This window comes from Neovison vison, chromosome 3 (genome assembly GCF_020171115.1).
Source record: "Neovison vison isolate M4711 chromosome 3, ASM_NN_V1, whole genome shotgun sequence".
In the NCBI taxonomy this organism is placed as follows: domain Eukaryota; kingdom Metazoa; phylum Chordata; class Mammalia; order Carnivora; family Mustelidae; genus Neogale; species Neogale vison.
The window spans coordinates 29,336,466-29,363,197 of record NC_058093.1 but is presented as its reverse complement, the minus strand read 5'-3'; the positions used below and the strand labels follow the sequence as shown (position 1 = coordinate 29,363,197).

The window sequence follows — 26,732 nt, the reverse complement described above, 5'->3', positions numbered from 1 at the left end:
GCCCAGCAGTGTTGTTTCTAATGGGGAAAATTGGAAACAGTTTAAACTCCCTTTGTTGTGTAAATATGAAAAAATTGTAGTTTATCCATACAATGTAGTACAATGAAGCCTTTAAAAAAATGAGGTTGATCTATATGTAGGTCATCCTTGAAAAGACAGCCATCATATACTAGTAAGTGACAAAAAACAAAATGCGTAAGAATATATGCAGTTTGGTCCCATTTGGGGGGAGAAGACACCTCTGTACATGTACATTTATATAAGAACAGAAAAAAGTCTGGGGAGATAACACACCAGATTGTTCACAATGGTTACCTCTGAAGAATGGGTTTGAAGGCAAAGTGAACAGCATCTTTTACTTTTATGTCTACAGGTCCATAGTGTTGAAACTGAAATGTTAAGTATTATCTAAGTGTTAAAAGTCAAAATGTCATTTTGTAATCTTTTGAAAAAGAAGAAAGGGTAGTGGATAACTTTACCCAGCTCCAATTCCTTATCATGATAGAGTTCTATGCTATTTCTTAATTTGATTGATTCAGCTTCCCCGGCTTCCTCATCCAGGTTCCCTTCCTTAACCCTGACTGGCTTGGGGTGATTCTCAGTCCATCTGGGAATTCACCACATTCTGATCCTCTTCCAGAGCGTAAGCATGAGATCAGGTCTTCTGGATTCTTGGCCATAATCCATTGCTTCTTTAGAGATCTTCTGCCCCTCTTAGATCACCCTAATTTTGAATCCCCCAAGAAGGAAGGCACTTGCCTGGTGGACCACAGAAATCCCACTTAGGGCTTTAGGCCTATCTGCATGAACCTTACTCAAGCTTCCTTCTTCTGGAAGATTTCCTTAGCTCCCAGGTTTTTGAAAACCCTGTTCTCATCTCTTGATAGATGTGTGTCTGTTTGGTTGGCTTCCTCATATTAAAGCTGGTGCTGTTCTTTGGGGAAGTGAAGGGTGATCCTCTTGTTCTAGACCACGTCTAGCCTAGGGTTGGTAATTACAGCATGACTGCTAGTGACATGCACCCTATTCCCAGCAGATTTGTACCTTCTGTCCACCTTCTTGCTAAAATAACAGGAAGCTCCCTTCTCTTGTTTTGAAGATGTGTGTCCACTAAGCCACCACTCTCCTTAGTGGATCTCCTACCGGATTCCACCTTCCAGTTTGAGGGACACGCCTTGCACTTCCCTCTGTCTTCTTTTCCCAGCCTTCCCCAGTTCCTGAACCCTTCCACTGTGCCTTCTGGAACTAATAGTGTATCTTCAGCAAAATTGCCTTTATGTTTAGTCTCTTCTCTGAGCACTCCTTTCCCCTTCTTGCTCACAAACCTGGCTTTCACAGAGGATACTTCTTTATCTGCTGCCCACTCACATTGTCCTCTTGGCCCTGAATATAGTGGTGGGATATGTGTCTTCCATGCTTCTCATTTCTGCTTTCTGACCGTTCTCCCTCCTCTTCCCTAAAAAGCCCGGTTTGGGCTCTCTGGTCAGAGTATACCCGCCAGTATGCATTTGTTGTGGTGTAGTGACTCTGAGTCATTGCCATTATGTTTCTTGAGGACTTTAGCTCCTGACTCAAGGCCACTTTCTCCAGTCTTCCCTAATTATCTTGACTTCTGCTCTGTCTCTTTCACTGATTTCTGTGGTCATACTCTAGAGCAACGCTTCTCAACACAGGGAGGTTTTGCCCACAGGGAACATTTGGCAATGTCTGGAGACATGTTTGGTTGTCATAACTTGAGAGACAGTGCTGGCATCTAGTAGTCGTGGGTAGTGTCCAGGGACACAACTCAACACCCTATAGTAGGCAGAATGCCTTCCAACCCCTGCCTGCCATGGCCAAGTGTTGTCTAGGCCAGAGTGGCTGCTTTTTAGAAACTCTGCCCTTGAGTCCACTCTAGACCTTGTCAGGGTTAATCATGGCAACCAGTCCATCATCTCAATTTTATATGTCTTACTTTCCAACCACATCTTCCTCTTACTCTTCCAACTGTCTTTCTCTACCTCAGCTCAACCTTCCTTGAATCCTGCAGGGACCTCCAGTTCATTGATCTTACCCTCCTTTTTATTGTCCTGGCTCCTTTGATGTCCTGCTTCCCTTCTTTACTCAGCTTCTGTGGTCAGTCATTAGAATCACTTCCTTGCCTGTGTTCTCGACCCGATTGCCCATCTTTTGTTTATAGGTAAACCTAACTTTTTGGCCTCTTCCATAGCTGCATATATAGCCAAACATGGTTAATTCAGGAAACAACAACAACAAAATAACCATAACAGCCATGCTGACTGTTTCCATTTAAATTCTTAATGTCCTACTCCTGATTTTGGCTCAGGCCATGATCTCAGGGTCATGAGATTGAGCCCTGCATCAGGCTCCAAGCTGGGCGTGGAGCCTGCTTAAGGTTCTTTCTCTCCCTCTCCCACTAACCGCCCCCTGCCCCTTTCTCTATTTCTCAGCAGAAGAATAAATAAATTCTTGACCATGAACCTCAAATGTACTCTTAATACTGCCAGGCGTTCTTGTTGTAGTTCCCTGACCCAGTCCCTCTCCCATCATTTCACACCTTCTTCTCTTTCCTCAAGCCACCTAGACCCTGCTTCCTGTTTTGCTGGAAAAAAAGTAAGAGTCATCAGAGGTGAACTTTAACAGATTTTCAGCACTGCTTCTACTCCCTGCTAACATCTGTACCCTCATACACTGCCTTTCTACCTGTTTGCATGGAAAAATTCACCATCTGCCCATCTAAAGGCAGTTCGTCATTTGTGCATTGGATTCTAGGTCACCTATCAAGGAAATTGTCCCAGTAATTCTCCCTCTCTAACTTTTTGCTTTCTACAGGCTCATCATATTAGCACACAAATGGGCTATTATTTTTCCCACCTCAAAAAACCCCCTCTTGATAACCCCACTTTGCCCACCAGTTACCAGCCCGCTTCTTTGCCTGCTTTCCTATGGAACTCTTTACAAGAGTTGTCTGTTTTCATTGTGTGCAGCCCCTCACTTCCTGGTCTCTCTTGAAACCATTTCAGTGGGGTTTTGACTCCTTATCACTCTCCTTAAGTTGTTCTCAAAAAGGTCAAGACTGACTTTCTCATTGCAAAATCCAATAGTTCTTGGTTCTCCTCTTATTTGGACTAAATCAGCCTTTCATACAGTCGGCCAGCCAGTCCTTCTTGACACAGTTTCTTCATTTGCTTCCAGAGATGTGTACTTTACTGGCCTTATTTTTCTATTTCTATCTTCTGTTTCTTCTTTGCAATCTCCTTTGATGTTTTCCTTTTTTCTGTACCAAGGCTCTTTGTTTTCCAAGGTTCCATCCTTGGTTCTCTTCTGTTCTCTACCTGCCTTCCCTCTGTTGGTGATTACATTTAATCTCATGGCTTTAAGCCATTTTTATGCCTGTATCTCCAGCCCAGATCTTCCCAAACTCTAGACTTGTGTCTCCAGCTGCTTGTTCAATATTGTCAATGGAAAGTCTGATAGACAATTCAAACTCAACACACTCAAATGGAACTACTGATTTCCCCCGCTCTCCCCAGCACACCTACGCCAAGCACGTTCCTCCTTTAACCTTCCCTTCTTAGTTGATGGCAACTCTGTCCTTCCACTTATTTGAGTCAAAAAGCAATTTGGGGTCATGTTAATTAACTCTTCTTTCTCATCCAGTCCATCAGGAAATTCTGTTGGCTCTTCTTTCAAGATAGATACAGGCTCTTCTTCTGCTTCTTCCACCTTGATCGGAACCATCTTCAATTTTTGCTCCGATGACTGTCGTAGACTCCTAAATTGTCTCTGTACATCCACTCTGGCTCTCCTACAGTCTCTTCTCAACTTGGAAGGTGGGCTGACCCTTTGAAGTTCTAAGTTAGCCACTTCTTGGCTCCAAACCCTGCAAAGGGTTCCCATGTCACTTTAAGTAAAAGCAGTCCTCACCATGGCTGAGGAGTTCCTGGATATCTGACCCCTGTATCTTCTCCGACCTCTCCTACAATCTATTATTCCCTTACTTCCCTCTAGACCCATTGACCATCTTACTGTTCTTTCAGTACCCTGTGTACCCTCTCACCTTAAGCCTTTGCACTAGCTGTTCCCTCTGTTTCCAGCACTTGTCTCTCAGATACCCATGAACTAAATCTCTCGGGTCCTTCCAATGTTTGCTCAGATGTCATCTCATCAAAGCCCCTCTCCCCCGCCTGCCCTATTTAAAATGGCCATCCACCCCTCCATCCCTACACTCCCAATTCCTTATCTTACTCTTCTTCCTGCCCCCACTCCTCCCCTTGGCACCCAACATTCTTTAACATACTATTTTTTATTAGTGATCTTTCAGCACTAAAATATAGGTGCCACAGGGCAAGAATTGTTTTACGTTGTGTTCATTTTTGTAGCCAGGAACGGTACCTGGAATACGGCAGGCCCCAGTGCCTATCTGTTGAATTAACGTCCATCTAGTTTTAGGCATGGTCACAGAGCACGGATGACTGACAGGTTGAGTCCCATGAGTCGTAATTTCATCTCTCCAGCACCTTGTATTTACAGAATCTTTCTTGGCTCATTACCAACTCTTCTACCTCGGCAGGGGGTCCCCAGCCCCTCCGCCTGGGGGACTAGTCTGGCAAAATTCTACCAACTTTATACAGTCAAGAGTGACCAAAATAGCAAGACGTTGGTCCTCTCACTTTCCTCCCACCCTGAATGATTTAGAAAGAAAGAAATCTTAGAGCTCCGTGTTTCCTTTCCCAAATGACCCTTTCTCAGTTTGATTCCTTGATTTCTGGGCTTTAGGATCCTGTTTTTGGAAGTGTTTCTGGATGAAGCAAAATGCTTTGCATCCAGGAACGCCTGAGTAAGTAAGTCTCCACTTCTCTCCCCTAATCTAAATTTTGATTTACTGAGCCTCTTACCTTATGGCAGCTTCTCAAAGCTTCTCTTCTTGGGCCCAACCCAGGTGGAGTTGAACTGGTACATTCATAGTTTTTCCCAGGATTTCTCTGCTTTTCTGCCTTCAGGACTCCTTATGACCTCTGTGAACATATTTCTCACTTCCTGTCTTACTTCCTTGAAACCTGCCCCTTAACTCCTTTCACACTTTCCTTTCTTTCTTTCTTTTTTTTTTTTTTAATAAAGATTTTTATTTATTTATGTCTTAGAGTGCGAGAGAGAGCACAGGCAGGCAGAGTGGCAGGCTGAGGCAGAGGGAGAACCAGGAGCCCAATGCAGGACTCAATCCCAGGACACTGGGAAGGCAGCTAGCTGCTTAACCGACTGAGTCACCCAGGAATCCCATCACACTTTTCTCATGGCATTTTAAATTTACTTTTTAAAAAAAGAGTTATTTATTAATTTTAGAGGGAGGTAGAGGGGCAGAAGGAGAGGGAGAGAGTTTCTCAAGGAGACTCCGCTCTATGCACGGAGCCTTACATGGGGCTCGATCTCACGACCCTGAGATCACAACCTGAGTGGAAACCAAGAGTCAGATGCTTAACGGACTGCGTGCCACCCAGGCACCCCTCTGACTGCATTTATGATGGTGCCCACATCCCTCCTCTCTGAACTAGATCCCAGGTTATTAGGAATTTGATTTGAGAAGCTGACTCCTGCTTTCGATGTGGCTACCCCTATTCACTGTTGGCTCTTGTTGTGGTGGGGAGACTCTTCCTAATCCAGATCAGGCCTAGGCACAGGAAGCAGGCAGGGGCTGAAGGGTCTGCGTAAACTAAAGTTCCGATTGTGTGGGGAATGAGCTGCGTGAAGGCCAGCTATGAAGTGACCGTTAGGAGTAAAGCATTGTGCCCACGTGCCAAGAGCTGCAGTGAGTCACTTTAGCACTCAGGATTCTCGGTGGAAGATATGCCCCCTCAAAACCTGGGGACCTGGCCTCCTGGGCTAGCCGTCTACGTGCTGCCCGGTCTCTTTTTATCACGGTTGGCTTTTATTTCCTTGCCCTTCTCTGCTTTATTCTCCCACAGATCTTACAGAAGCCACCTCAGTAGTCAGACACAGTGGAAGTAGAAGTGGAGGATAGCGGACTGGGCCAGGTGTCTGTCTCCTCAGCCTTTCTCCCGTGTCCATGACCCGCCTTCCCTTTGGAGGACGGGGCCGATACAGTCCCGCGTCCCTTGGTCCTTCCTTGAGAGTCTCCCTCAGGTGCCCTTCTGCTCCGGCTAGTGGCCTTCAGAGTGGGATTGGGCTGGGGGCTGTTGCTCCCTGGGGTGGGAATCAGAGGGAATAAAATTTCTCTCCCACCCTCTTCCTCTGTTTTGGTGGGTTGGAGGGCCCAAACCTTGACAGTTAGTGTTTTATTATCAGCAGGTGTTCAAGATGCCCTGTAACCAGAGCCCAAGTTCGGTCCTTCCTTCATGCCCTCACCTGGAGATGAACCCTGGAGTAGCTCTTCTGTTCCCTAGGGTCAGCCTGGTGTCAGGGCTGCCCGTCCTCCCTAACTGAGCCTGAGGATGGCGGTTTAGCAAACTCAGGGGGAATTTTAAACCCACAAGGTTATGGCTTCCTGCAAGGAAGTGGGGAGTGTATCAGTAGGAAGCGCTAAATTAGGTAACCAGGGCATCCTGTCCTCCTCAGTGAAACCTAGATCCGAGAGAGTGTGAGATGTCATTCCCTAGAAATGACCTTAGAGGACATGGACGGTAGCCAGGAGAGACGACAAGGAGTGGAGAGAAGTCCTGGGCCGAGGGACCGAAGTCTCAGGAAGCAGGTTTGAGCCTCAGGCCCGATCTCATCCATTTAGGATGATTTCCTCCCCATCAGACCTGTCAAGACCTGATTCCCGCTTCTCTCCTCCTCCAGACCATGCCTCCCACCACCCACCCTCTGCTCCCCCATAGTGTGGCCACACTCCTCTTCCAAGTCGAGCTCTGACTCGAAGCTTATCTTTCTCCACTTCTGTCTCCCTGCACTCCTCCTCCCTGGTATCTCCTTAGGCCCCACTCAGTTTTTCCTAGGCAGTCACTGGATTTTAGAGTCCTCACTGGGGGAGGACACTTGGAAGTCACGTCCCTCCAGGGCCCCCCCCCACTTTAGCAGGTGCCCTGTTGGGAATGTGTATTTTGAGTTAAACTGGTGACTGGGGCCCAGCAGTCGAGCTTCCAGCCCTTCAGCTTCCTAACCAGCAGCCTGCCAGGTTTCTTGTCTTTCTGGAAAGTGACTTTGTATCCAGATTTTTTTTTTTTTCTAGAACCTCAGGTTCCTTGGAATCCCTGCCCTTCCTTAGACTCAGAGTCCAGAGGGCCAGGAACTGGTTCAAGTCTGGAGAGCACATCCCTCAACGAACCTATGTTCTTGGACTCGGGTAGTCACTGCAGTTGTTGTGTTAAATAATTTTCACGTTTTCACTGGGATGTTTGATTTATTCTGGTTTTCACTGTGTCTTTTAAGCTATTTCCACTATAAAATATTTGGTACCTATGAAAGAAAATATATGACGTATCTAAGGTATAAAGGGTAAGAAAACAAACACTGTGTACCCACCAGCCACGGTGTTTTTAAGCAATTAACAGTAATATTCAGTTCCTTTGCCCTCGCGTGTCCTTTCCTGTTTACCCTCAGTGGATTAAGAACGGTGGGAAGAGCAGCTGGAGAGCCTTGAGGGTCATTCTATGCCCTTCTCCACAGAAGCAGCCCTGGGCCTACATCCGTCTAGTGGAGTTCAGGCGCTGACCACGAGTGTTACTTTTGTAACAGGAAAGCTGTGCAGGACACAGTTTATCCCTCAGGACACAGTCCATCCCTGCCCCCCTCAAATGGGATGTCTAAATATTTAAGATGCATTTCCCCAGAGGACCTCTGACAGCTTTGGTTTCCTCTTCTGGGCATTTCTGTCTCCCTCTTCCCTTGCCCTCCCCAAACCTAAAGATCAACAATGGTTCAGGTAGTTCCAGGAGGCTTCTTTGATTTTCCATCCTGTTCCATTTTGTCTGGCTCCTACCAGCTAAATAGAGATAAACCAGACTTCCCAGGTTGGCCTGCCAGGGTTGGCCACAGAGGCAGAGGACAAGCCACTTTTCCTCTTCCCTGGAGCCACTGGACATGAATTAAGGTTGCATGTAGTCTCCACTGTTAAGGAGCTTATAATCCAGTGGAATGTTAATATACACAAATATACAAAACATATTATAGACTCAGAGTAAGTTAATTCATTTAACTATTATCTCGGCATATGCAACTGACGAACCACTGACCTCTACCTCTGAAACTAATAATACACTACAGGTTAATTAAATAAAGTTAAATAAAATAAATAAGTAAATAAATATTATCCTGGCAATTCATTGGAAGGAAAAAAAATTCCTTCATTAGCTTGAGTGAAAGGAAAATTTACTGAAGAGACACGGGGAGATCTCTTGGTCCCTGATTTTGGGACATGCCTCACAGCAGCTGGAAAGATGGCTCTTACTCTGGGATCTCAAGATCACTCCTTTATGGCCCTCGTGCCGACCTGCTGGCCAGTTTGTTTCTCCTACCATAAACTGTTAACTGGCATGTGACTTTGGCTTGCCTTATGGATCACTCTGACTACCCCTGTGTGACCTTTCTAGCTAAGTATCCGCTGTTATCCAGTGAAAGTCTCTACAGCAGTTTCTTACCCGGGGGTCCATGCTTCCCTTGAACACTCATGTTTAGAAATTCAAGGTTTCGGGGCACCTGGGTGGCTCAATCAGTTAAGCATCTGCCTTTAGCTCAGTTCATTGTGTTGGGGTCCCGGGATCAAGTCCCACATTGGGCTCCCGCCTCAGCTTGGAGTCGGCCTGTCCCTATCTCTCTGCCTTTCCCCCCGCTCATGCTTTCTCTCTTTCTCTCTCTCTCAAATAAATAAACCTTAAAAAAAGAAAAAAAAAGAATTCAGGATTTCATGAATTGGATGGGATGAGGGGGTGGAATTGCAGCCTTATCGTCAGTAACCTGTAACTAGAATTTGGCATTTCTTCTATTCTAAATATAAGGAAAACCCACTACTGCATTAGCGGCATCTATGATTTTTGTCACTGACAGAAAACACAGATACTTTCCGGTCATTTTATAGTGGCTGCTGATATCATGGGATATAGCTTATGTTCATCACTGTTTGAAATTAGGATTTATTAGACCCACTACTAGATCTTGTCATTTAATGTATTCATAAAGAAGCATATATATTATCACAGCACTCACATAAAAAATATTTGAATAACAGCATTTTGATTCATTGGTTTTCTTTGTAATAATCTGTGTTTTATTGTATGTATTTGAAAAGAGTCGTCAGGCTTCGCTGGACTGTGTAGGAGTCCGTGACACCCCAAAAAGGCTAAGTAAGAATCCATCCTGTGTGGCTTTTGGGTCACAGACCTGATGGAGATAATCTGATTGGTCTAGGGATTGGGTTCTCTTGGGTCATGTGTTTACCCTTGACCTCATTAGCTGAGGTCAGGGGATGTGGGTCCCGCAGCACAGATTTGACCTCCTCATCTTGCCCTTTTTAATGGGGCACTGTGGGTGAACAGGACGCATTTCCAAAGAAGGGGGCTTAACTGAGCTAGCCGCCTTAATTTTCTTTGAAGTCATTTGTATTTGATACAGAGAACAGTTTTCTTCCATAGCCATATTGTACCATCTAGCTAGGAAATCCATGCTGTGGGTGCACCTGACTGGTTCAGTTGGTAGAGCGTGCGTCTCTTGATCTCTGGGTTGTGAGTTCAAGCCCCATGTCGGGTGTAGACATTGCTTAAAAATAAAGTCTTTTAAAAAAATGTGCTATTGATCATCAAAAAAACCAGTAGAATGTGGATAGATCAATATGAATCCAGAAAGAGATCTACGGATGGTTTAAGTGGTATCGTATTAGTATGGCAAGGAAACACAGTTTGTATTTGGAATAATAGTAAAATTTTAATGCTGAGTGAAAAAAAAAAATTCTCCTCTTCTTCCCACCAGGATCATGGATCCTGGGAGAAGCAGTCTTTCCACGTGCGTTTTCTCCAAATTATAGGTTCCATGTTCAATCTGTCATAGATGGGCAGGGCGTATTCTTCCAGGATATGCAATCTTTGTGCCAGGAAAACAACACAGTACTCAGTCTCTGCTCAAAGAGGGGCAAGGGAGTTTAGTGCTGAGGACATGCATTCTTCTAACCTGGGGCTGAGTTAGGAATTTGAGAGCAGAGATTTCCAGACAATCTCCTTTTCCTGAGACAATATCACGCATATTTAGCTGCAGAATCTCATTCCCTGCCTGACACCGTTTCTCCTTGCTGGTTTTCCTGCATTCACGCCAGTAATTCTGACAGATCTGGTAGCAGTGATTTCGGCTGGGGGCTGTGAGCTGGCCGGTTCTTGTAGATTTCCCTCCTATTTTCAACTCAATACCCTGGTCTGAATTAACGGACCTGTCTGTCCTCTGGCCCCACCCTCCAGACCCACCCCATGGCATTGCCTGTGCAGGCCTCCAGCACAGGTTAAGAGGAAAGAATTTGGGGGCAGAGTTGGGACATAGTTGACAAGGACGAGAAATCCTGCCTGCTTTTCCGCTGTTCTCAGGGCAGACTGGGCATAGACCTGTATCACAGAACTGAGCAGATTTTGCTGAACCCACAATCATTCATTTCTTTCTTTGGTCCTAGAATCATCTGGCTCAGAGAAGGTGCCAAGTAAGTGAATAAATATATTTGTTTCTGTGGCTTGAGCTTTTTTTCCTTGATCCTGCTTTCGGGAATTATCTCCTGCTATTAAGCAAGGATTTATTCCGCGTGCATGTGTGTGTGTGTGTGTGTGTGTGTGTGTGTGTGTACACTCCCTTGTTTATTTAATAAAGAATTTAAAGCAGCTTTTTAAATAATCCTTTGAATCTTATTATCTCCCAGTTGCAGTCCTGGGAAACAGTGTTCCCTTTACCTATTCCTGGAGAACTTGCAGCAGAATGTATTTACTGGAGTCTAATTCAGCATCCCCAGACCTCAGGCTGCCTTGTTAAGGCATTTGCTGTTAGCAAACGGCCTTTGGGATGAAGTCAGGCTCAGTGATAGAGAACCTCAGACTGTGGGAAGCTGCCATCTGAAAATCTCAGGGCATTGAACTTGAAAGGTGCTCAGGGCACAGAATCTCCAAGTCTACTTATTCCTTCTCTGCAGGACTTAAGAAGACTCTCCTTTCCCTCCCCGACCTCCAATCCCACCCCCTCCCCCAGTCGGTACATCCTTTGCTCGATACCAGTAGGTTTTGCTCCTACGAGCTGATATGAAGAGCTTTAAAAAAAAAAAGGAGCCAGATACGGCTTTGAGGTTGTGCTGTGTGCCCCAACTTAAACCCTGCTGGGTCGTGGGAACCTAGGGCTGTAGAAGGAAGAAGAACTAAGAAGTCCCTAGAGTTCCAGCCTCTTGCTTTTTGGATTCAGTGAGAGATTGGCAGTCCAGGGCCCAGATCTTTAACTGGGCTCACCAAAAGAAGGTCGTCAGCCAGGACTGGAGTCAACTTCCATCCCAAAGCTCTGCAGCAAACACAAATTGTAGGCTCCATGAGGCCATGTCTATGCCCCCAGACTGAGTGCCCAGCATGTACCGCAGAGCCTGGCACATAATAGACTCTGGGTAAATATTAGCAGAGTGAACCTGAACTCTAGGAACGCACAGCCTGGTCGAGGAGATAGAAAATAAATAAACAAATAAACCGTTGAAAGTTATTGTAATTGCTCTGAGGGAAAAGAATAGACTTCTCTAAGGGCAGACACTGGATGACGTGATCAGGGGCCTGAAGAAGTGGCATTTAAACTGAGACCTGAAAGATGGGATGGGACCAGCTTTGAAGCCAGTGGAGGACAGAGATCCAGGAGATGCCGGGGGACCGAGATCCAGGAGGTGCCGGGGGACGGAGATCTAGGAGATGTTGGAGAACAGAGATGTAGGAGTTGCCTGTACCGCTGGCCGGCTAGAAGTCATGCCCAGGAGAAAGTCTGCATGCCTGTGTATTTAGAGTCTTGGAGGCTATTTATAGACAAAATGGAGGGTCTACTCTTGGTTCCTGGTTAGTGTGTTCACCACGTCCCCCGCCCACCCTGTTCCTCATATATCCAGCTTTGTTTTATAATGCTCTAGACTTAGGGCTATTGACTGGGAATCAAAGGCTCCAGTGTGTGCTGGCCAGGAAGAACAATTATTTGTTTATGTGTCTGACTCCTCCACTGGACTGTGAGCTTCTTGAAGGCAGTGAACTCCATCTTATCCTCAGGACAGGGTGTGCTCTATGGCGGAGTCCACAATTTGGTTGAATGGTCAAGTGAATCGTACTGCTGATAGCTGTTGAGTGCTTTCTGTGTGTCAGGAAGCGGAACAGGCACCTCCCATGTACTAGCTCATCCTCGTGATGACTCCGTAATGCAGTCCTAGTATTATTCCCAACATGTCACTGGAGAACCAAAGGCTCTTTAGCAAGAGAAACTGAGGGATTTGGGATTTGGGCGGAAGCACTTGACTCCAGAGCCCATACTGTCCGGCTGAATTAAAATGCTTCTGGTTGCCTTCAAGGAGCAGAGATTGCTTGGAATGCTCAAGGGAATGGGACTAACACATTACGCCCATGATCGCATTTAACACTTCTCCCAACAACCCTCATCAATAGGAATTATTTTACTTGTTTTTATAGAGAGAAAATTGAGGCTCAGAGAGATTAAGTCAGGGGGCACCTGGGGGGCTCAGTCAGTTGAGTGTCTGACTCTTGGTTTTGTCTCAAGTCACAATCTCTTGGTCATGGAACTAAGTCCCACCCCCAACCCTGCTGCCCTCCCCCACCCCGCCTTGAGCGCTACACTCCACACAAATCTGCTTCAGATTCTCTCTCCTGCCCACTCTCTCTCTAATAAATAAAATCTTCTTAAAATATTTAATTAATTTATTTATTAGCGAGAGAGCGCACAAGCAGGGTGAAGGGCAGAGGGAGAAGCAGACTCCCACAGAGTGGGGAGCCCGATGTGAGATTTGATCCTGGGATTCCGGGGTCATGACGAGAGCCGAAGGCAGACCCTTAACTGACTGAGCCACCGAGGTGCCCTAAATAAAATCTTTTTTAAAAAATATAATTTAAAAAAAGAGAGATTAAGTCACTTAGCTAAGGTAATAAAACGAATATGTAAATGGTGGTCTTATTTTCAGAGCCAGGCCCGCAGGACTATAGAGCCTATGGTGTGTCCCCGTTCTGTGCTAACTCCCAGTCACTCACTCACTGGGCAGGAATCTGCCATGCTCACTGTGTTAATGTCCTATAAACGTTTTTCAGGCCTGTTGGGAGCCTGAGAGTCTTTTCCTCAAAGAGGAAACAGAGTGGAGAATGGGAAGCAGATAGAGGGAGGGCAGAGACTTTATCTTTTTTTAAAAAATCCTTTTAAAAAATTGAGTTATAATTCTTGTACCATAACATTTACCAGAAGTGAGCAATTCACTGGTTTTACTCTATTCACAAGGCTTTGGAGCCATAGCTACTATTTTAATTCCAGAACCTTTTCATCGCCCTGAAAAAAAAGAATCCCCGTACTGATCGGCAGTCATTCCTTATTTCCTCCTACGCCCCCCAACCCCAGCTCTTGGACTTGCTAATCTACTTGGTCTCTACATAGATTTGCCTATTCTGAATATTTTACACAAATGGAATGATACAAGATGTGGTCTTTTGTGTCTGGCTTCTTTCACTTAGCCTTGTGTTTTCCAGATTCATCCTCTGAGGGATGAAGTATCGTCCTTCATTTTTTTTAAAAAAAAAGATTTTATTTGTTTATTCGACAGAGATCACAAGTGGGCAGAGAGGCAGGCAGAGAGAGGGGGAGACAGGCTCCCTGCTACGCAGAGAGCCCTATGCGGGGCCCGAACCCAGGACCCTGGGATCATGACCTGAGCTGAAGGCAGAGGCTTTAACCCACTGAGCCACCCAGGTGCCCCCTTCATTCCTTTTTATGGCAGAATAATATGCCATTATATGGGTCTCGTGCCTTTTGTTTATCCGTTCATCAGCTGATGGACGCTTGTGCTGTTTCAACTCTGGGGTTATTTTGAATAATGCTGCTGTGAACATGCATGCACAAGTTTTTGTATGAACATATGTTTTCAGTTCTCTCTGGTGGAGACCTCACAGTGTAATTGCTAGGTCATATAGTAACTTTACCCTTAACTGTTTGAGGAACTGCCAAATTGCTTTTCAGGGTAGTTTATCTTTTATTAATAAATGTCTTAACTTGAAGTATAAGATATATACAGAAAAGTGCCCATATCATCAGCGTGGGGCTCGAAGAATTATTACAAAGCACACATGGCCACATAATCAGTACCCCGCCAGGAACTAGGAAGTTTCCAGTACTCAGTACGTACCACCTCTGAAGGATAAGTACTGTCCTGGCTTCTGATGTGATCAATTATTGTGGCCCATTTTGAGCTTCATAGGAATGGAATTCTATGGTACATACTCCTTTGGGTGTGACTTCTCTCCCTCAACGAAATGTTCACAAAGTTTCTCCATGTTGCGGTGACCAGCGCTGTGTTCCTTTTCATTTCCGGATAATAGATCATTGTCAGACCACACCACAATTCATTTATGTGTTTGCATGGGGTGTGTACATAGACTTGGAAGGGTTGCTTCACGGTTATACACGTTTTCAGACTTAGTAGAGACTGCCGAACAGTTTTCCAAAGTGACTGTGAACTTGGACTCACACAAGAACTCTCTGAGAGTTCTGGTTGTACCACATCCTTGGCAACACTTGTATCATGTGCCCCTTCCCTTTCAGCCATCCTAGTAAATACGCGGCCGTGCCCTAGTTTCATATTGATTTTTAAGAGCTTTTCATGTATTCGCCGTTGATTCTGGAAACGAGTCCTTCATTGGTTGTGTGCATTGCTGGCCTTCCCTCCCATTCTGTAGCTTGCTGTTTTGCTCCTAACAGTGTCTGCTGATGAGCAGAGAGGTTCCTAATCCTAGTGGGGTCCAGTGTATCAGTCTTTTCCCTTGTGATTTGTGTCCCATTCAATCTTTACCTACCTAAGGTCATGAAGATCAGGCCCTTATCACGAGTGTGTGTGTGTGTGTGTGTGTGTGTGTGTGTGTACATGGGTGCATATGGGGAGGCGGTATATCCCCCTACAGAGTAAGATTTCTGGGGTGGACTGGGCATGGTGTCTCCCTACGGGGAGTAGGTAGCAGGCAGCGTGGGGGCGTCGGGGGGAGCTCGTGAGATGACAGCCACCACGGGCTTGTGTTCCCAGCTGTCAAGCGTGTAATCTGGAGTGAAAGAGAATCCCTTTAGTGGTTTGGGTCCTACAGAGAGTACCAGCAGATCCTCTAAATCACCTCTGTGCCCCGGGGACCCAGCTGACTCTCCTCTGTTCTCCCCTCGAACACGGGGGCCGGGGGGGGGGGGGGGCGGGTGGGCGCAGGGGAATGGGGATAAAAAGAAAGAAAGAAATTTGCGCTCCCGAACAGTGCTCCTGGCCCAGGGCAGGGATCCGGAACTTTCAGAGCCAGGTGCCTGCCTCATAGTTGTGATTTTGGTTGTTATTAAACCTTAGGCCTTTTCTCTCTGATCTGTACCGCACGGCTGCATCTGCATCTGGGAAGAGGATGGTGAAGTGGCTGAACGCGGGAGAGGCACGCTTGACCATCCTTCAGACTGCTGGTCTCCCAGCCCGGCGGCCGGAGCCCCTCCCTGAGCCCGCGCGGACAGGAGCTGCTTGTTCTTGGAGCAGGAGCAGGGGCCGCTGCTGCAGTTCCTGAGGGGTCGAGGATTCCTCCCCCCCAGGAAACCGCTTTGGTCCCCCAGCCCCTGTGCTGCTTGTTAGGCGCTCCCCAGACTAGAAAGCCCCGGTTTGTGCTGGGGCTGGGTGGGGCTTCGGGGACAGTTTCGGCTCGGGCCTGCAGAGGGGAGGGGTGGCTGTGGAGCGAGCAGAGGGTCACAGCTCAGGCTTTACCGTTCGCTTGTCACCTTGAGAAGTTCCACCTTGTCTGGCAAAACCCCCTTTCAGAGGCAGCCACCACAAAGGGCTCTTATGAGCTCAGCGGCCCCTGCCCCCACCTCCACTTCCACTCCCTTTCCCATTATTTTTCTTTTGGGGCAGAGCTGAGGGGCCTTCCTGCTATGACTTTGAGGGGCTGAACTCCTTTTAAAAGGAGACATAGAGTCTTGAGCCTCCGTGTACCAGAGACTCCTTTTGCGGGTTTTCTAGCATCATCGGAGGACCCTTCAGGCCTGGAGTCTGGAGGGCCTCACAGTCTTTTCCCTCTCGCAGCCTCTTGGGCTGTTTGGGGATTTAAGAAGCAGGTGAGGGCTGGCTTCTAGTACTAGGCCTCAGAGTGGGCACAGCAGCCTGCTTCTGGGGACGTGGGAGGGGGCAGAAGGGAGCGATACCTATCTCCCTGGGTGACTCTAGGACTTAGTGTGGCCTAGGAGGTCAAGGGTGCATTCTGGAGTTGGGCCTCCTAGGTCTTCTACTTAGCGTTCTGCCACTTTCTAGCTGTGGCCTTAGTCCAGTCACTTAACCACTCTGAGCCTTTATTTTCTCATATATACAGTGAGAATGATCTTAGTGCCTAGCTGATAGGGCTACTGTGGAGATTGAGATAATGCATTAAAATGCTTATTACTCTAGTACCTAATACATGAAAGCATCCCAAAATGTTAATTTTACTGATATTATTCAAGCTGTCTGTTTGAAGTTTTTTTTTTGTTTGTTTTTTGTTTTTTTTTAAGAGAGATTGACAGAGAGCATGAGCAGCAGGGAGAGGGAGAAGCAGGCTCCCTGCTGAGCAGAGAGCCCGATATGGGACTCCATCCAAGGACCCTGGGATCATGACCTGAGCCAAAGGCAGACACTTAACCAACTGAGCCACCCAGAGGCCCCCAGGCCGTCTGTTTGGACATCTCTTTCATAGCTCTCTTCCCTTCTCTGTCTCTTCTGACCATACAGCTAAGGAAGCTAGCTGGGCCTCCAGAGGAACCAGAAAAATCTGAATACTATAAGTAGGACTGGACTTTATCTCAGACTGTTTTGAACTCTGCACATATGTTATCTCCATTGCATTTCCGGCACCGAGAGAGAGAGAGAGAGAGAGAGAGAGAGGCGGCAAAATGATCCCATTAGAAGGGCAGGCTGCAAAGGGAGTGATTTCATTTGACCGGATTGGTACCTGCATTACACGTGCAACCTGTGCAGCCATCGCCTCCCTCCTCCCCCTGATCTTGTTTCAGCCTGGGGAGGGTCAAGGAGGACTGCAGTGAATCCGCAGGCTCCTAAACACAAGATGAAGTTCAGCACCAGGGAACTTGTCTGTGGCTTCTCCTTTGCAGAGCTCGGCACTGAGCAGGCGTGGGGCGGGGCTCTGGAGCTGGGAGGCTAGGGGCCACAGGGGAAGCAGCGCCAGGTCAGCGGAGGCACCCAGAATGGTCAGCGGAGGCCTGACGTGGCCTAGACCCAAACAAAGCTAAACCAGACCAAACACAGGAGCAGCCCCAGCTATCGGGTCCTCACGTGCCGTGTTCAAGGGCAGCGTGCCTTGTGCGCATAGGGTGCCGTGTGCTCTCCCACATCAACAAGATTTGCAATCAGCGGGCTGAGAGACCCCACAGGGTATTCTGTGAGGGAGCAGACAGAGCCTGGAACTTGGCTGAAACTTTTAGATGAGCCAGCCAGCCGCTGTGGAATAATCATGGGGAGGGAGGAGGAAGAGGGAGCTGGTTGTCTCTGGAAAACCCGGACATCACCACCCTGTCTCTATTCTGTGTCCTAGTAGCGATTTATATTTTTCTCCCGGACTCTGAAGAAATGCAGAGATTAATCTCATCCAGACACATTGGTCTGTTCGCTTCGCGGGTGGCGTCGCTGAAGCTCATTTTCTTCTAGTTCAGGAGCCTTTGTTGAGTGTGTTGGTTTGCCGTGGCAGGGTGGAGCCTCTTGCACGAGGCTCATTTGGGGTCAGGAAGGGGCAGTGAGAAAGGGTCCCATCCCCAAGCCAAAGTGTCCTCAGAAAGGGGGGGCTAGGTGGGATGCTTGTGCTGGAGCGTTCTGGGGAGCAAGCTGCCTGTGCTCCGTGTGCCTCTGGAGAGGTTGGCTTTCCTCCACCACCGCGACAGAAAGAGGGGAGGGAGATGGAAGTGAGACCTGGACCTCTTGGGGAGGTCCTGAACTCTGGGGGAGCAAACGAGATCTTCCAGAAGCAACAGAGCAGTGTGCGGGGAGATAAGGAGACATATTTCTCCAGCAGGCAACCTTTATGTTACTGTGTGTGACCCTTCCCACAATCTCTTGAAAGTACGTGTCGGGAGCTGTCCTCACTTCTCTGGTGAGGAATATAGCCGCTGACTGGCACAGCGGGGACTTAAAGCTCGGACCCGCTGGTGCAGAAGCCACACTGCTGTGGTCCTCCCCAGAGTCTGAGCAGGGGGCTCGTGTGGCAATGGTGGGCAGGGAATGACCGACGGGTTACCAGCCAGGGTTTCCACAACCGTGGGTCCCTGCTCTGGGCTTTGATTAGTCACTGAGTTGTTGGAAGAGCGTATGCTTTGGGGTGCAGCGGGAAAGTGTTCATAACTGGGTCAGACCTATAGTATTAAGGCTTCTCTTGAACCTCCTTGGCCCAGGCGAGAAGAGTCCCAGTGTGCCTTGCAGGGGAAAGGGACAGACATTTCTTGGGTACTTACTCCACCCTCTCATTTATCCCTTCATGAACCCTGACACAGAGATTGTTAGTCTCTGCAGCCCCTCCCTGTCTCTCTCTCTCAAGAATCAGACCTTGATTGAGTATAATAACTTGCCCAGAGTGTTCCCACCGGCAGATAGACCTAAGGTACAAATCCAAGTCTTTGGGCTCTCACGCCAGTACGTAAAGCTTGCTTCTACTTCTCTTTTTTCTTCTAAGAACTTTTCTCCCTAATCCCCAGATGATCTTGGTGCTTCCTCTTTGAGTGAGAAGCCGCTTTTAACTTTCTCTTTTTAAACCCTGATACTTCCCCTGGGCTTCGGCTTCATCTTTCCTACTCCTCTCACCCTTTTGCTACTAACGCTGAGTCTGTGTTGTGGACGCAGGGGTCATTTCAGGTTTTCTTTGGTCTAGGGATTTATTTTGGGTTTCTGGGTCATCCCCCTGTGACATCTACTTTCTGCCCTGGAGCGAAGTGATCCTTGAGTGTCTCAAATGCTACTGTCTACTCCATCAGCAAATCCTGGCTGGCCATGCCTTCAGATACCCCCCAAATCTGGTCCTTGCACTGACCCCAGCCCCAGGCTCCCACCACCTTCCACCTGATCACCCTAGCAGCCTTCTAACAGGTCTGCCTGCCCTTCAGCACTCAAAACGATGCTTTTTAAATGTAAATCAGATTAGTTCCCTCCTCTCTGAGCTCTCATGCCTCCCCATCTTAGGAACAGAACCTAATATACTACATTAACTCATGATTTCAAATAAACCCCCAGACACATATGCTCCAACCTGCCAGGCTCATCCTCTGATCCGAGGCTACCATCTAATTGATCGTGCAAACTGGGACCTAAGAAGAGAGAAAGGGACGCCTGTTAATAAACAGCACCCAGCGTGAGCCAGGCCTAGACTCACGCAAACTGGGAATCTTGGTCTCCTGACCCAGATAGCCATGTGGATCATTCTCCCGCTTCTGTTTGGGTCTTTTAAAAACGTTACTCTCTCAGCAGGGCCTTCTTTGGCCTCTGTTCAGAATAGGAACCCATCCCCGCGCCTCTCCCATGACGCCTGTGCCCATTTGTTTCTTCTCCGTGACGCTGTCACCATCTGAGTGTTTTAATCAGCTCTGAGTGTGTTGTTGATTCCGCTCCCTAGACTGTAGACTTCAAGAGGGCAGGGGATTTTTTTAAATCTCTTATTCAGTCTGTCCTATCCCCAGCAACTCAGTCATCCTGAGCACCATAGAGGGTCAGTAAATATTTGTTGGGTGAATGGACTGAGGGTGGAGAGGAGCGCCCGGCAGGAGTCCTGTCGGTTAGAGTCTTTCCCTTTAGAATCCTCATCCTAAACCATTTTTCTTCTTCTTCTCTATTTATTTTGGTAACCCTTTGGTAATGTGAAACCTTAGAAGAATTTTCCAGTGTGCCCTTAACCCTATACGGAGCTACTGATGAAGATGTCCATGCTTTCCTAAAGGAAGGCTTGCGCACTCCCCGGGACGGGGTGGGGGGGTGGGGTTGGTGAGTGCTGCCTGTAGAGTTCACCAGGTTGTGAGAGAGAAGCTGTGTGTTTGGGGCACTGCCCCCTGGGTGTGCTCCTGTGATAACTGGGGGCTTCACCGGCTCCTGGGGCTGATGCCAGCCCTGAAGACCTGCTCAAGGCTGATGCTGGGGGGTTCCAGTTTGCGTGGTTCCGCTGGCTCTTCTGTCCCCTACACCTGTCCCCTGGGTTGTGGGCCCATATAGAGTAGGATGAGCACGGTGTCAGGGTCCAGCCTTTCCTTACTCGGATTCTAAAGGTTTCTTTTTTGAAACAGCCTCGGGGAAAGGAGGGATGGAATTGGGGTGGGGGAGAGAGTAGAGTGGGAAATCTGACTTCTTTCTTTTTTTTTTTTCTTTGAAGATTTTTTTCTTTATTTATTTATCTGAGAGAAAAAGGGAGAGCTTGAGAGAAAAGAGAGCGAGCACAAGCAGGGGGAGTGGCAGGCAGAGGGAGTAGTAGTTTCCCTGCTGAGCAGAAAGCCCAGTGCAGGACACATTCCCAGGACCCTGAGATCCTGGCCTGAGCCAAAGGCAGACGCTTAACTGACTGAGCCACCCAGGGGCCTCCTGACCTCTAATTTCTAATGGAAAGCCACAATGGGGATCTCTCCAGCAGATCCTGCTGGGGTCAGAGAGCAGGAGGGAGCCTTGGGATCACTGGGAGTGAGTTTGAGATCTCACCAGTGGCGATGGGAGTTGCAGACACATCTCCACTAAAGAAGGGAATTTGGGTGCTGGGACCAGAAATGGGCTGCAGTAGGAAAAGAAGGGGAAATAAAGTGCCCTATAGGATTTCTGTAGCTTTGGTTTTCCTAAAGCTTCTGATACGGCCAGACAGCAGAGGCCAAAGTCCCAGGGAACTGGAGATAGGAGAGAAATGCTTCTCTGTTTTGCCTAATGAAAGGTCACAGTCTAGCAGTCCAGTTAGTGAAGGGCTTCGAAATGGAGCAGAAACCTACAAAGGCAAACTCAGAGGATGCCTCTGAGCCCTCACTCTTGATTCAATATTCATTCAGAGCCAAGAAAGCCTTGGCAAGCATGGGTATAGCATAGAAAACCACTTTGTGAAACAAAAGGAAACTTCCGGGGCATATCCTTTGTCAGAACACCCAGCCAGCCCTTAGCAATCTAGCCTTCTGGTCTTATTTCCCATGAGATACATCAACATATCCTGTCTTTTCACACCTTTGTGCTTCAAATACTTCCCCACATTCACAGTCTAGGGGAGGAGGCTGGCTGTATGTCACCCCTCACCCCCCCACCCCCTGCCCCAGGCTTTTTGCTGGACAGTCAGAACTCCTCCTTTTCTTTTTCTCCGGTTCTCGTTACCCTTTATTTCTAACTCTGATAGCATAATGCTTGGGAAAAAAGCCCTGAAATCTGCCTATTCCTTGCACCTGAATATAAACCCTTTGAGGCAAGGACGGTGACTTCTTCATCTTTGACTAACTCGGCCCTGTTCTGAGGGGGGAAAGGTGCATCTCTTTTCCCTCGCCCTAGTCCTGCAGTACCTAACACACGGTAGGATCACAGGGGCTTTCTGCTGCGTAGAAGTGGTTCTGGGTTGATCAGATGAACGCAGTCCGCAGTAGACCAACTGTCTCTTCTTCCCCTTCCCACTCCGCGCAGTGACCCGCTCTGTGGCCGGTACACCTTGCTCCTGGCTCCTTCGTACTTTTATGGCAGGGGGCACTGCTGTTTGCTTTTCTTAGTCCTGACCCCACTGTTCTCCCTTTGATCTCCACTGCCTGCCCCAGCTTGCCCCTGCCATTGTCCTGCCCGCGGAGCTAATGTTTCTCCTTTTCAAGCTCGGGCCTCTCCACCTCCTCTTCCTTGTACACTCCGAGGATAATGCCATCACGGAAGCAGTGATGCTGGGGATGGCTGGACTGAGAGATGGCCTCAGCCCCACCAAGGGTTCCGGGTGGGGACAGCTTTTCTGGTAGAACGTCTTCATTCTCTGCTCACTTCTCTCTTGTCACCTGAGGGAGCTTGTTCCTGAGCTGGCTGGGAATTGAGGCGAGTGATCTGTGGTGGGAGCCACAGGTGGTTGTGGCCCTAGGAAAGGCTGTGTGGCTCCTGTGACTAAAATTCTGCTGTTTAGAGAAGGAAATAGGGTAGTCATACGCCTCGGCCCTGAGGTCAGCCTGTTTGGGTTCTAATCCTGCGGAGCTGTTTACTAGTTGGACCATGTCAATAAGATGGGGTTACACTAGTGCCTACCGTGTTCATGTACCCCTACCCCAGTCCAGGTGCCAGGGAAACAGCAGGAAAAAAATAAAATGAGTCAATACATTTAAATTCTTAGAACAGTGTCTAGCACATAGGAGATATGCAGCAAATGTACCACTGTTCTCTTTCTTTTGTTTTTAAAAGATTTTACTTATTTATTAGAGAGAGAGTATGAGCTGGGGGACAGGCAGAGGGAGGGGGAGAAGCAGGCTCCCTGCTGAGCAGAGAATCAGGATGTGGGACTTGATCCCAGGACCCTGAGATCCTGACTTGAGCCAAAGGCAGACGCTCAACAGACTGAGCCACCCAGGCGCCCCCCAGTATTCTCTTTCTAGTACTTTTCCGAGAGTACTCAGGTGGGATAACTTCCGGCAACACCTGCTGGACCAGATCTCTCCGAGATGGGGAAAGATCTGGAGGAAGGTCCAGGATATCAGTTCTGTATTTGGGCTTAGGCTCGGGACGCACCGGCTTTAGTTGCCTTTCATTTCTGCCACTTTGTTTGGAGACTCAGTTTGGGATACGGCTGAAGAGCGCCCTAAAAAACGTAGACGTCTGTCTGGTTCCATAGAAGGGGCAGGAGGGTGAGGAATGGGTTAGCGGAGACTCTGCCTCGTCCATCTGTACCGGCAGCACCCGGCCTCCAGAGCCCTGCGTGCAGGAGCCTGAGAGAGGCCACGTTCCCGGAGCCATCTGAAGGAGGTCCTGGAGATGGGAGAGATAAGGAAGGAGAACAGCTGTTGGCCTCTCCACGGTTGGGGCTCTCTGTCTGCGGAGAAGAGGACAATGTTTTCAGAGGACATGGTTTGGGGAGGCTGAAATTAAGGAGAGTGAGGGGAGACCGAGGTGTATGGCCTGATAGTTTACCCACCCCCCAACCTCCCCCACACCCCCACCCGCTTCCTGTTTGCTCCTCAGGGCCCTTTCACTCCTGCGGTGATAGCTGGTCAGAAGCAAAGTTCTCACTTTATCTGTGGTTTCCAGTGAGAGTCCAAGCCTGACGGAGTCCTGACGGACCGGGCTCGGAGCACAAGTGCATGCTGCGAGCACAAGAGCATGCTGCGTTTCCTGGGGATCGACAAGGGTTTCCGCTCCCACCATCCTTGGGGAGAGATAATCCTGACTGTGGCTCAGCAGCTGCTTGCCTGCTTCTCCTGCTTTCTCTCTTTCATCCTTCCCCCTCGGCGGCTTCTCAGAAACGATCGCCTTTATAGCACAGAGCACGTGCCCTTGACCCGAGCTATGGGTCCGCCCAGGGTTCTCAGGTGGGCGCCCTGTGAGCTACTGGCACGGCTTCCCTCCGAGGCCAGCTAGCTTGGCCGGGAACCAGGACAGTCTGCCTGCACAGGTGAAGGCATTCTGGGCCCTTTCCAAGATTGCGAAGCACAGCCAGGTTTGGGACCCCTGGATACCGGACGCCTTCATCTCGTTTTTACTGCCCTTGCTTCCGTCTCCAGCCGTCACTTCAAGTCTGTTAAGCCGAGTGCGTGAAACTTGAACTAGGCAAAGCATTTTCCTGTGGATATAAATCCACGGTTCATTCACAGCGAAGGAAACAGGTACATAGGGTGTGATGAGAGCAGGATTTCTCAACTTTCTACCCCTCCTCATCTTGCTCAGGAACCTAAGGCACTTTTTCCTAATCCCTGCCCCTCAGGAAATTTTAATACCACAGGGAGAGCAAAATTCTATTTGTGTACTGTATGTAGACATTTCATACCTTAAAAGAGTAAGATTTTTTTTCACCCCTCAAGAGCCAGTTTTCTCCCCTCTTGGGGGAATGATCGCCCCCATTTGTGGGTTTGTGGATTGCTATAAAGCTACGTAAAAAGGCCAGGAAGCCTCCAAATCTTTGCACACTTTAGTCCCCCCGCCCACAATCCCCTCTGACCAAACACCACAGCTCCATAATTCAGTCTTGTCTCTCAGTCTTTCTTATTTTGCTCTTTCTCCCCTTTCCTGCATGTCATCCTTATTCTCTCTCTAGTGTGGAACTTTAGGAGGGAACGTAAGTAAAAAGGTGATCTGTACAGCTCAGGGACAATTTAAGTAAGATGATTTCCTAAAACAGTCCTCTCAGAGGTCATTCCTTTGGAAGAAAGGCCCTAGAGACTCTTGGGCAGATACCCCAGGGGCATTCATGGGAAAACACAATAGGTATTGGGGGAATTAAAGATGTGCTTTTGGAGTTGCCTTTCAGAGAAGACCTCACAAGAGGTCTTTATACTGTTCCCAACAAGGTATGGATATGTTGGATCCAACTTCCCCGTATAAATTCTCTTATGGTTGATGCCACTTCTGCCAATGGGATATCAATCTGCTTTTCTCTGGCAATGTAGTGTAACCAATGACAGCATCTCCTCTCTCCTCTAGAAACTACCAGAGGCATGCAGTGTAGGTGACGGGAGACGCTTTGTCATGAACTTACAGAGTCTGTATACCGCGGTCACCAGACAAGAGATCCAAGTGAGACAGAAACATCCGGGCAGCGGTGAGTAGCTCCGGAAGTACTTAGTCTCCCTGGGGTTAGAGTTCCGCCCTCCAATATGGTAGCTCTCGCGCCTTGTGAATATTTCAGTTAAATACAAATGAAACGAAATGAAAAATTCCTCTCCTCCTTTGCTGTAGCCATACTTGAAATGTTCAGTAGCCCCACGTGGCCGGCAGCTACCAGGTCGGACGGGGCAGAAGAACATTTCTATCATTGCAGAAACCTCCACTGACACTGGTCTGAATTTTCAGCGTAGAAGCAGGGCTTCCTGAGAGTCAGCTGGAGGTTGGACTTGTAGCTACTCCTGTCTGTTTATATTATTAATCCTGAACTCTGACCTTGATCAGAATGCTTGCTAAATGCTAATGCCTCCCTGGTAAGAAGAAGGTATTTACCACGGTCTTCCCTTGTTTGTTCTGATTTCAGGAGATCCTCAGCCCTCAAGCAGCACCTCCCCACAAGAGACTGAAAACCAACTTCTGAACGAGCCAGAAGAGCCAGTCTCCTCGGCGCCATCCCTCCCAGTGCCCGAGAAAGAGCCCACAGTGAGTCACGTACCTGCAGCCCCTGAGCCAAATGTCCTTGGTCTTGTCACCTCATTGAGACACTGCCTTAACCATACTGGAGGATATGTGTGACCAGGCCACCAGATGACGGATTTCTGGGAGGCAGTCATGGTCTTTCACATCTTCCCTTGATACTTCCTCTCTGCCATTCCTGTACTGAGTGAAGGACCTTGACTCCTTTTCCTCCTTATCCCACTTCCAGTGATGGTCTGGGAGGTTGTTCCCTGGGGGGAGAAGGGATGTACACAGGGCACGGGGTCTTAGATCACATTCATTGCCTGACACAGCCTTCAGAACACCTGTGTCAGCCCCTCACCCCCACCAGAGCCACGGGAGCAAAGAAGTTCTTCTCCTGACTTAAGTGGATCTGTTCAAAACCTCTGTTAACTCAGGTTCCTTTTCTTTCTAGGGTCCTTCAGGCCCTGTGCAGAGACCTCAGCTGTCAAAGGTCAAGAGGAAAAAGCTAAGGGGGCTCTTCAGTTAGCCCATCACTGTCTCGACTGCTGAGGACAGACTAGAAGAGCTTCCTCGTGTCACCTTGAGAGGAGCTCCCGTGGCAGCAACATCTGTGACACAGAGTTATATAGTCAGAGCACTCCACCCCCCGACAAGGCTGAGATAACAGAAGTTCACACAGACAGGCCTGGGTACTCTTAACCCAGGGAATCTCGGCTCTACCCATTGGGCACTGGCCTTCCCTAGCCAAGTGGAAGCCAGCTTCCGAGAGTCCCAGACCTTCCTCTCTTTTGTTAGAGGTTCTCCAGACCCAGGATCCTACCATGGACTCTAGGCACGGAGGCCAAGTCAGCAAAAAGGCACAATGCTCTCAGGAAGCCTTGTCCACCTTTCTCAAGAGCCCCTAGCTAACCCCGGGTGCTCCTCAGAGACCCAGTTCTCTCTTAAGCATGGAATAAAAAGCACTCACACTCCCCTGCTTTCGAGATTGCTTATTCTGGGGAACATAGAACCAACGTCTTTCGCTCTACTGGGCCCCACCCATTGTTGTCTCTAGATGAAGTTCAGGCCCTCGATCTGCTCCTTCAGATTCTTCTCATGCTTCTCTCGTTGTGGCCAGTGCTAAGCCTCCATTTGGGACCTTTGATCTCGAGAACTCTCTCCATGGTGGGCACAACACAGCACAGATCGCTGCTGCTCTCCTTTGCCCAACATCATGTAGGGTGTTTTTTTTGTTTTTTGGGTTTTTTTTTTTTTTTTGTCTGTTTCCAAGGCATAGACAACAGACTAAACCACAGTCTGG

At 48.3% G+C, this 26,732-nt stretch overlaps 1 protein-coding gene across 3 annotated transcripts in view; it reads left to right on the top strand.

The window, feature by feature from the left end:
- NHEJ1 (non-homologous end joining factor 1) overlaps positions 1-26,403 on the top strand; it is a 77,536-nt gene extending 51,133 nt beyond the window's left edge. For 2 of the 3 annotated variants that reach the window (XM_044241618.1, XM_044241619.1), the window contains exons 6-9: positions 10,604-10,630; positions 24,791-24,908; positions 25,335-25,453; positions 25,884-26,403. In XM_044241618.1, coding sequence (XP_044097553.1) covers positions 10,604-10,630; positions 24,791-24,908; positions 25,335-25,453; positions 25,884-25,958 — 339 coding nt within the window. In that variant the 3' untranslated portion in view covers positions 25,959-26,403. The remainder of the gene's footprint in view (positions 1-10,603; positions 10,631-24,790; positions 24,909-25,334; positions 25,454-25,883) is intronic. The other variant, XM_044241617.1, reaches the window with a different exon arrangement.
- Positions 26,404-26,732: the final 329 nt, after the last annotated feature.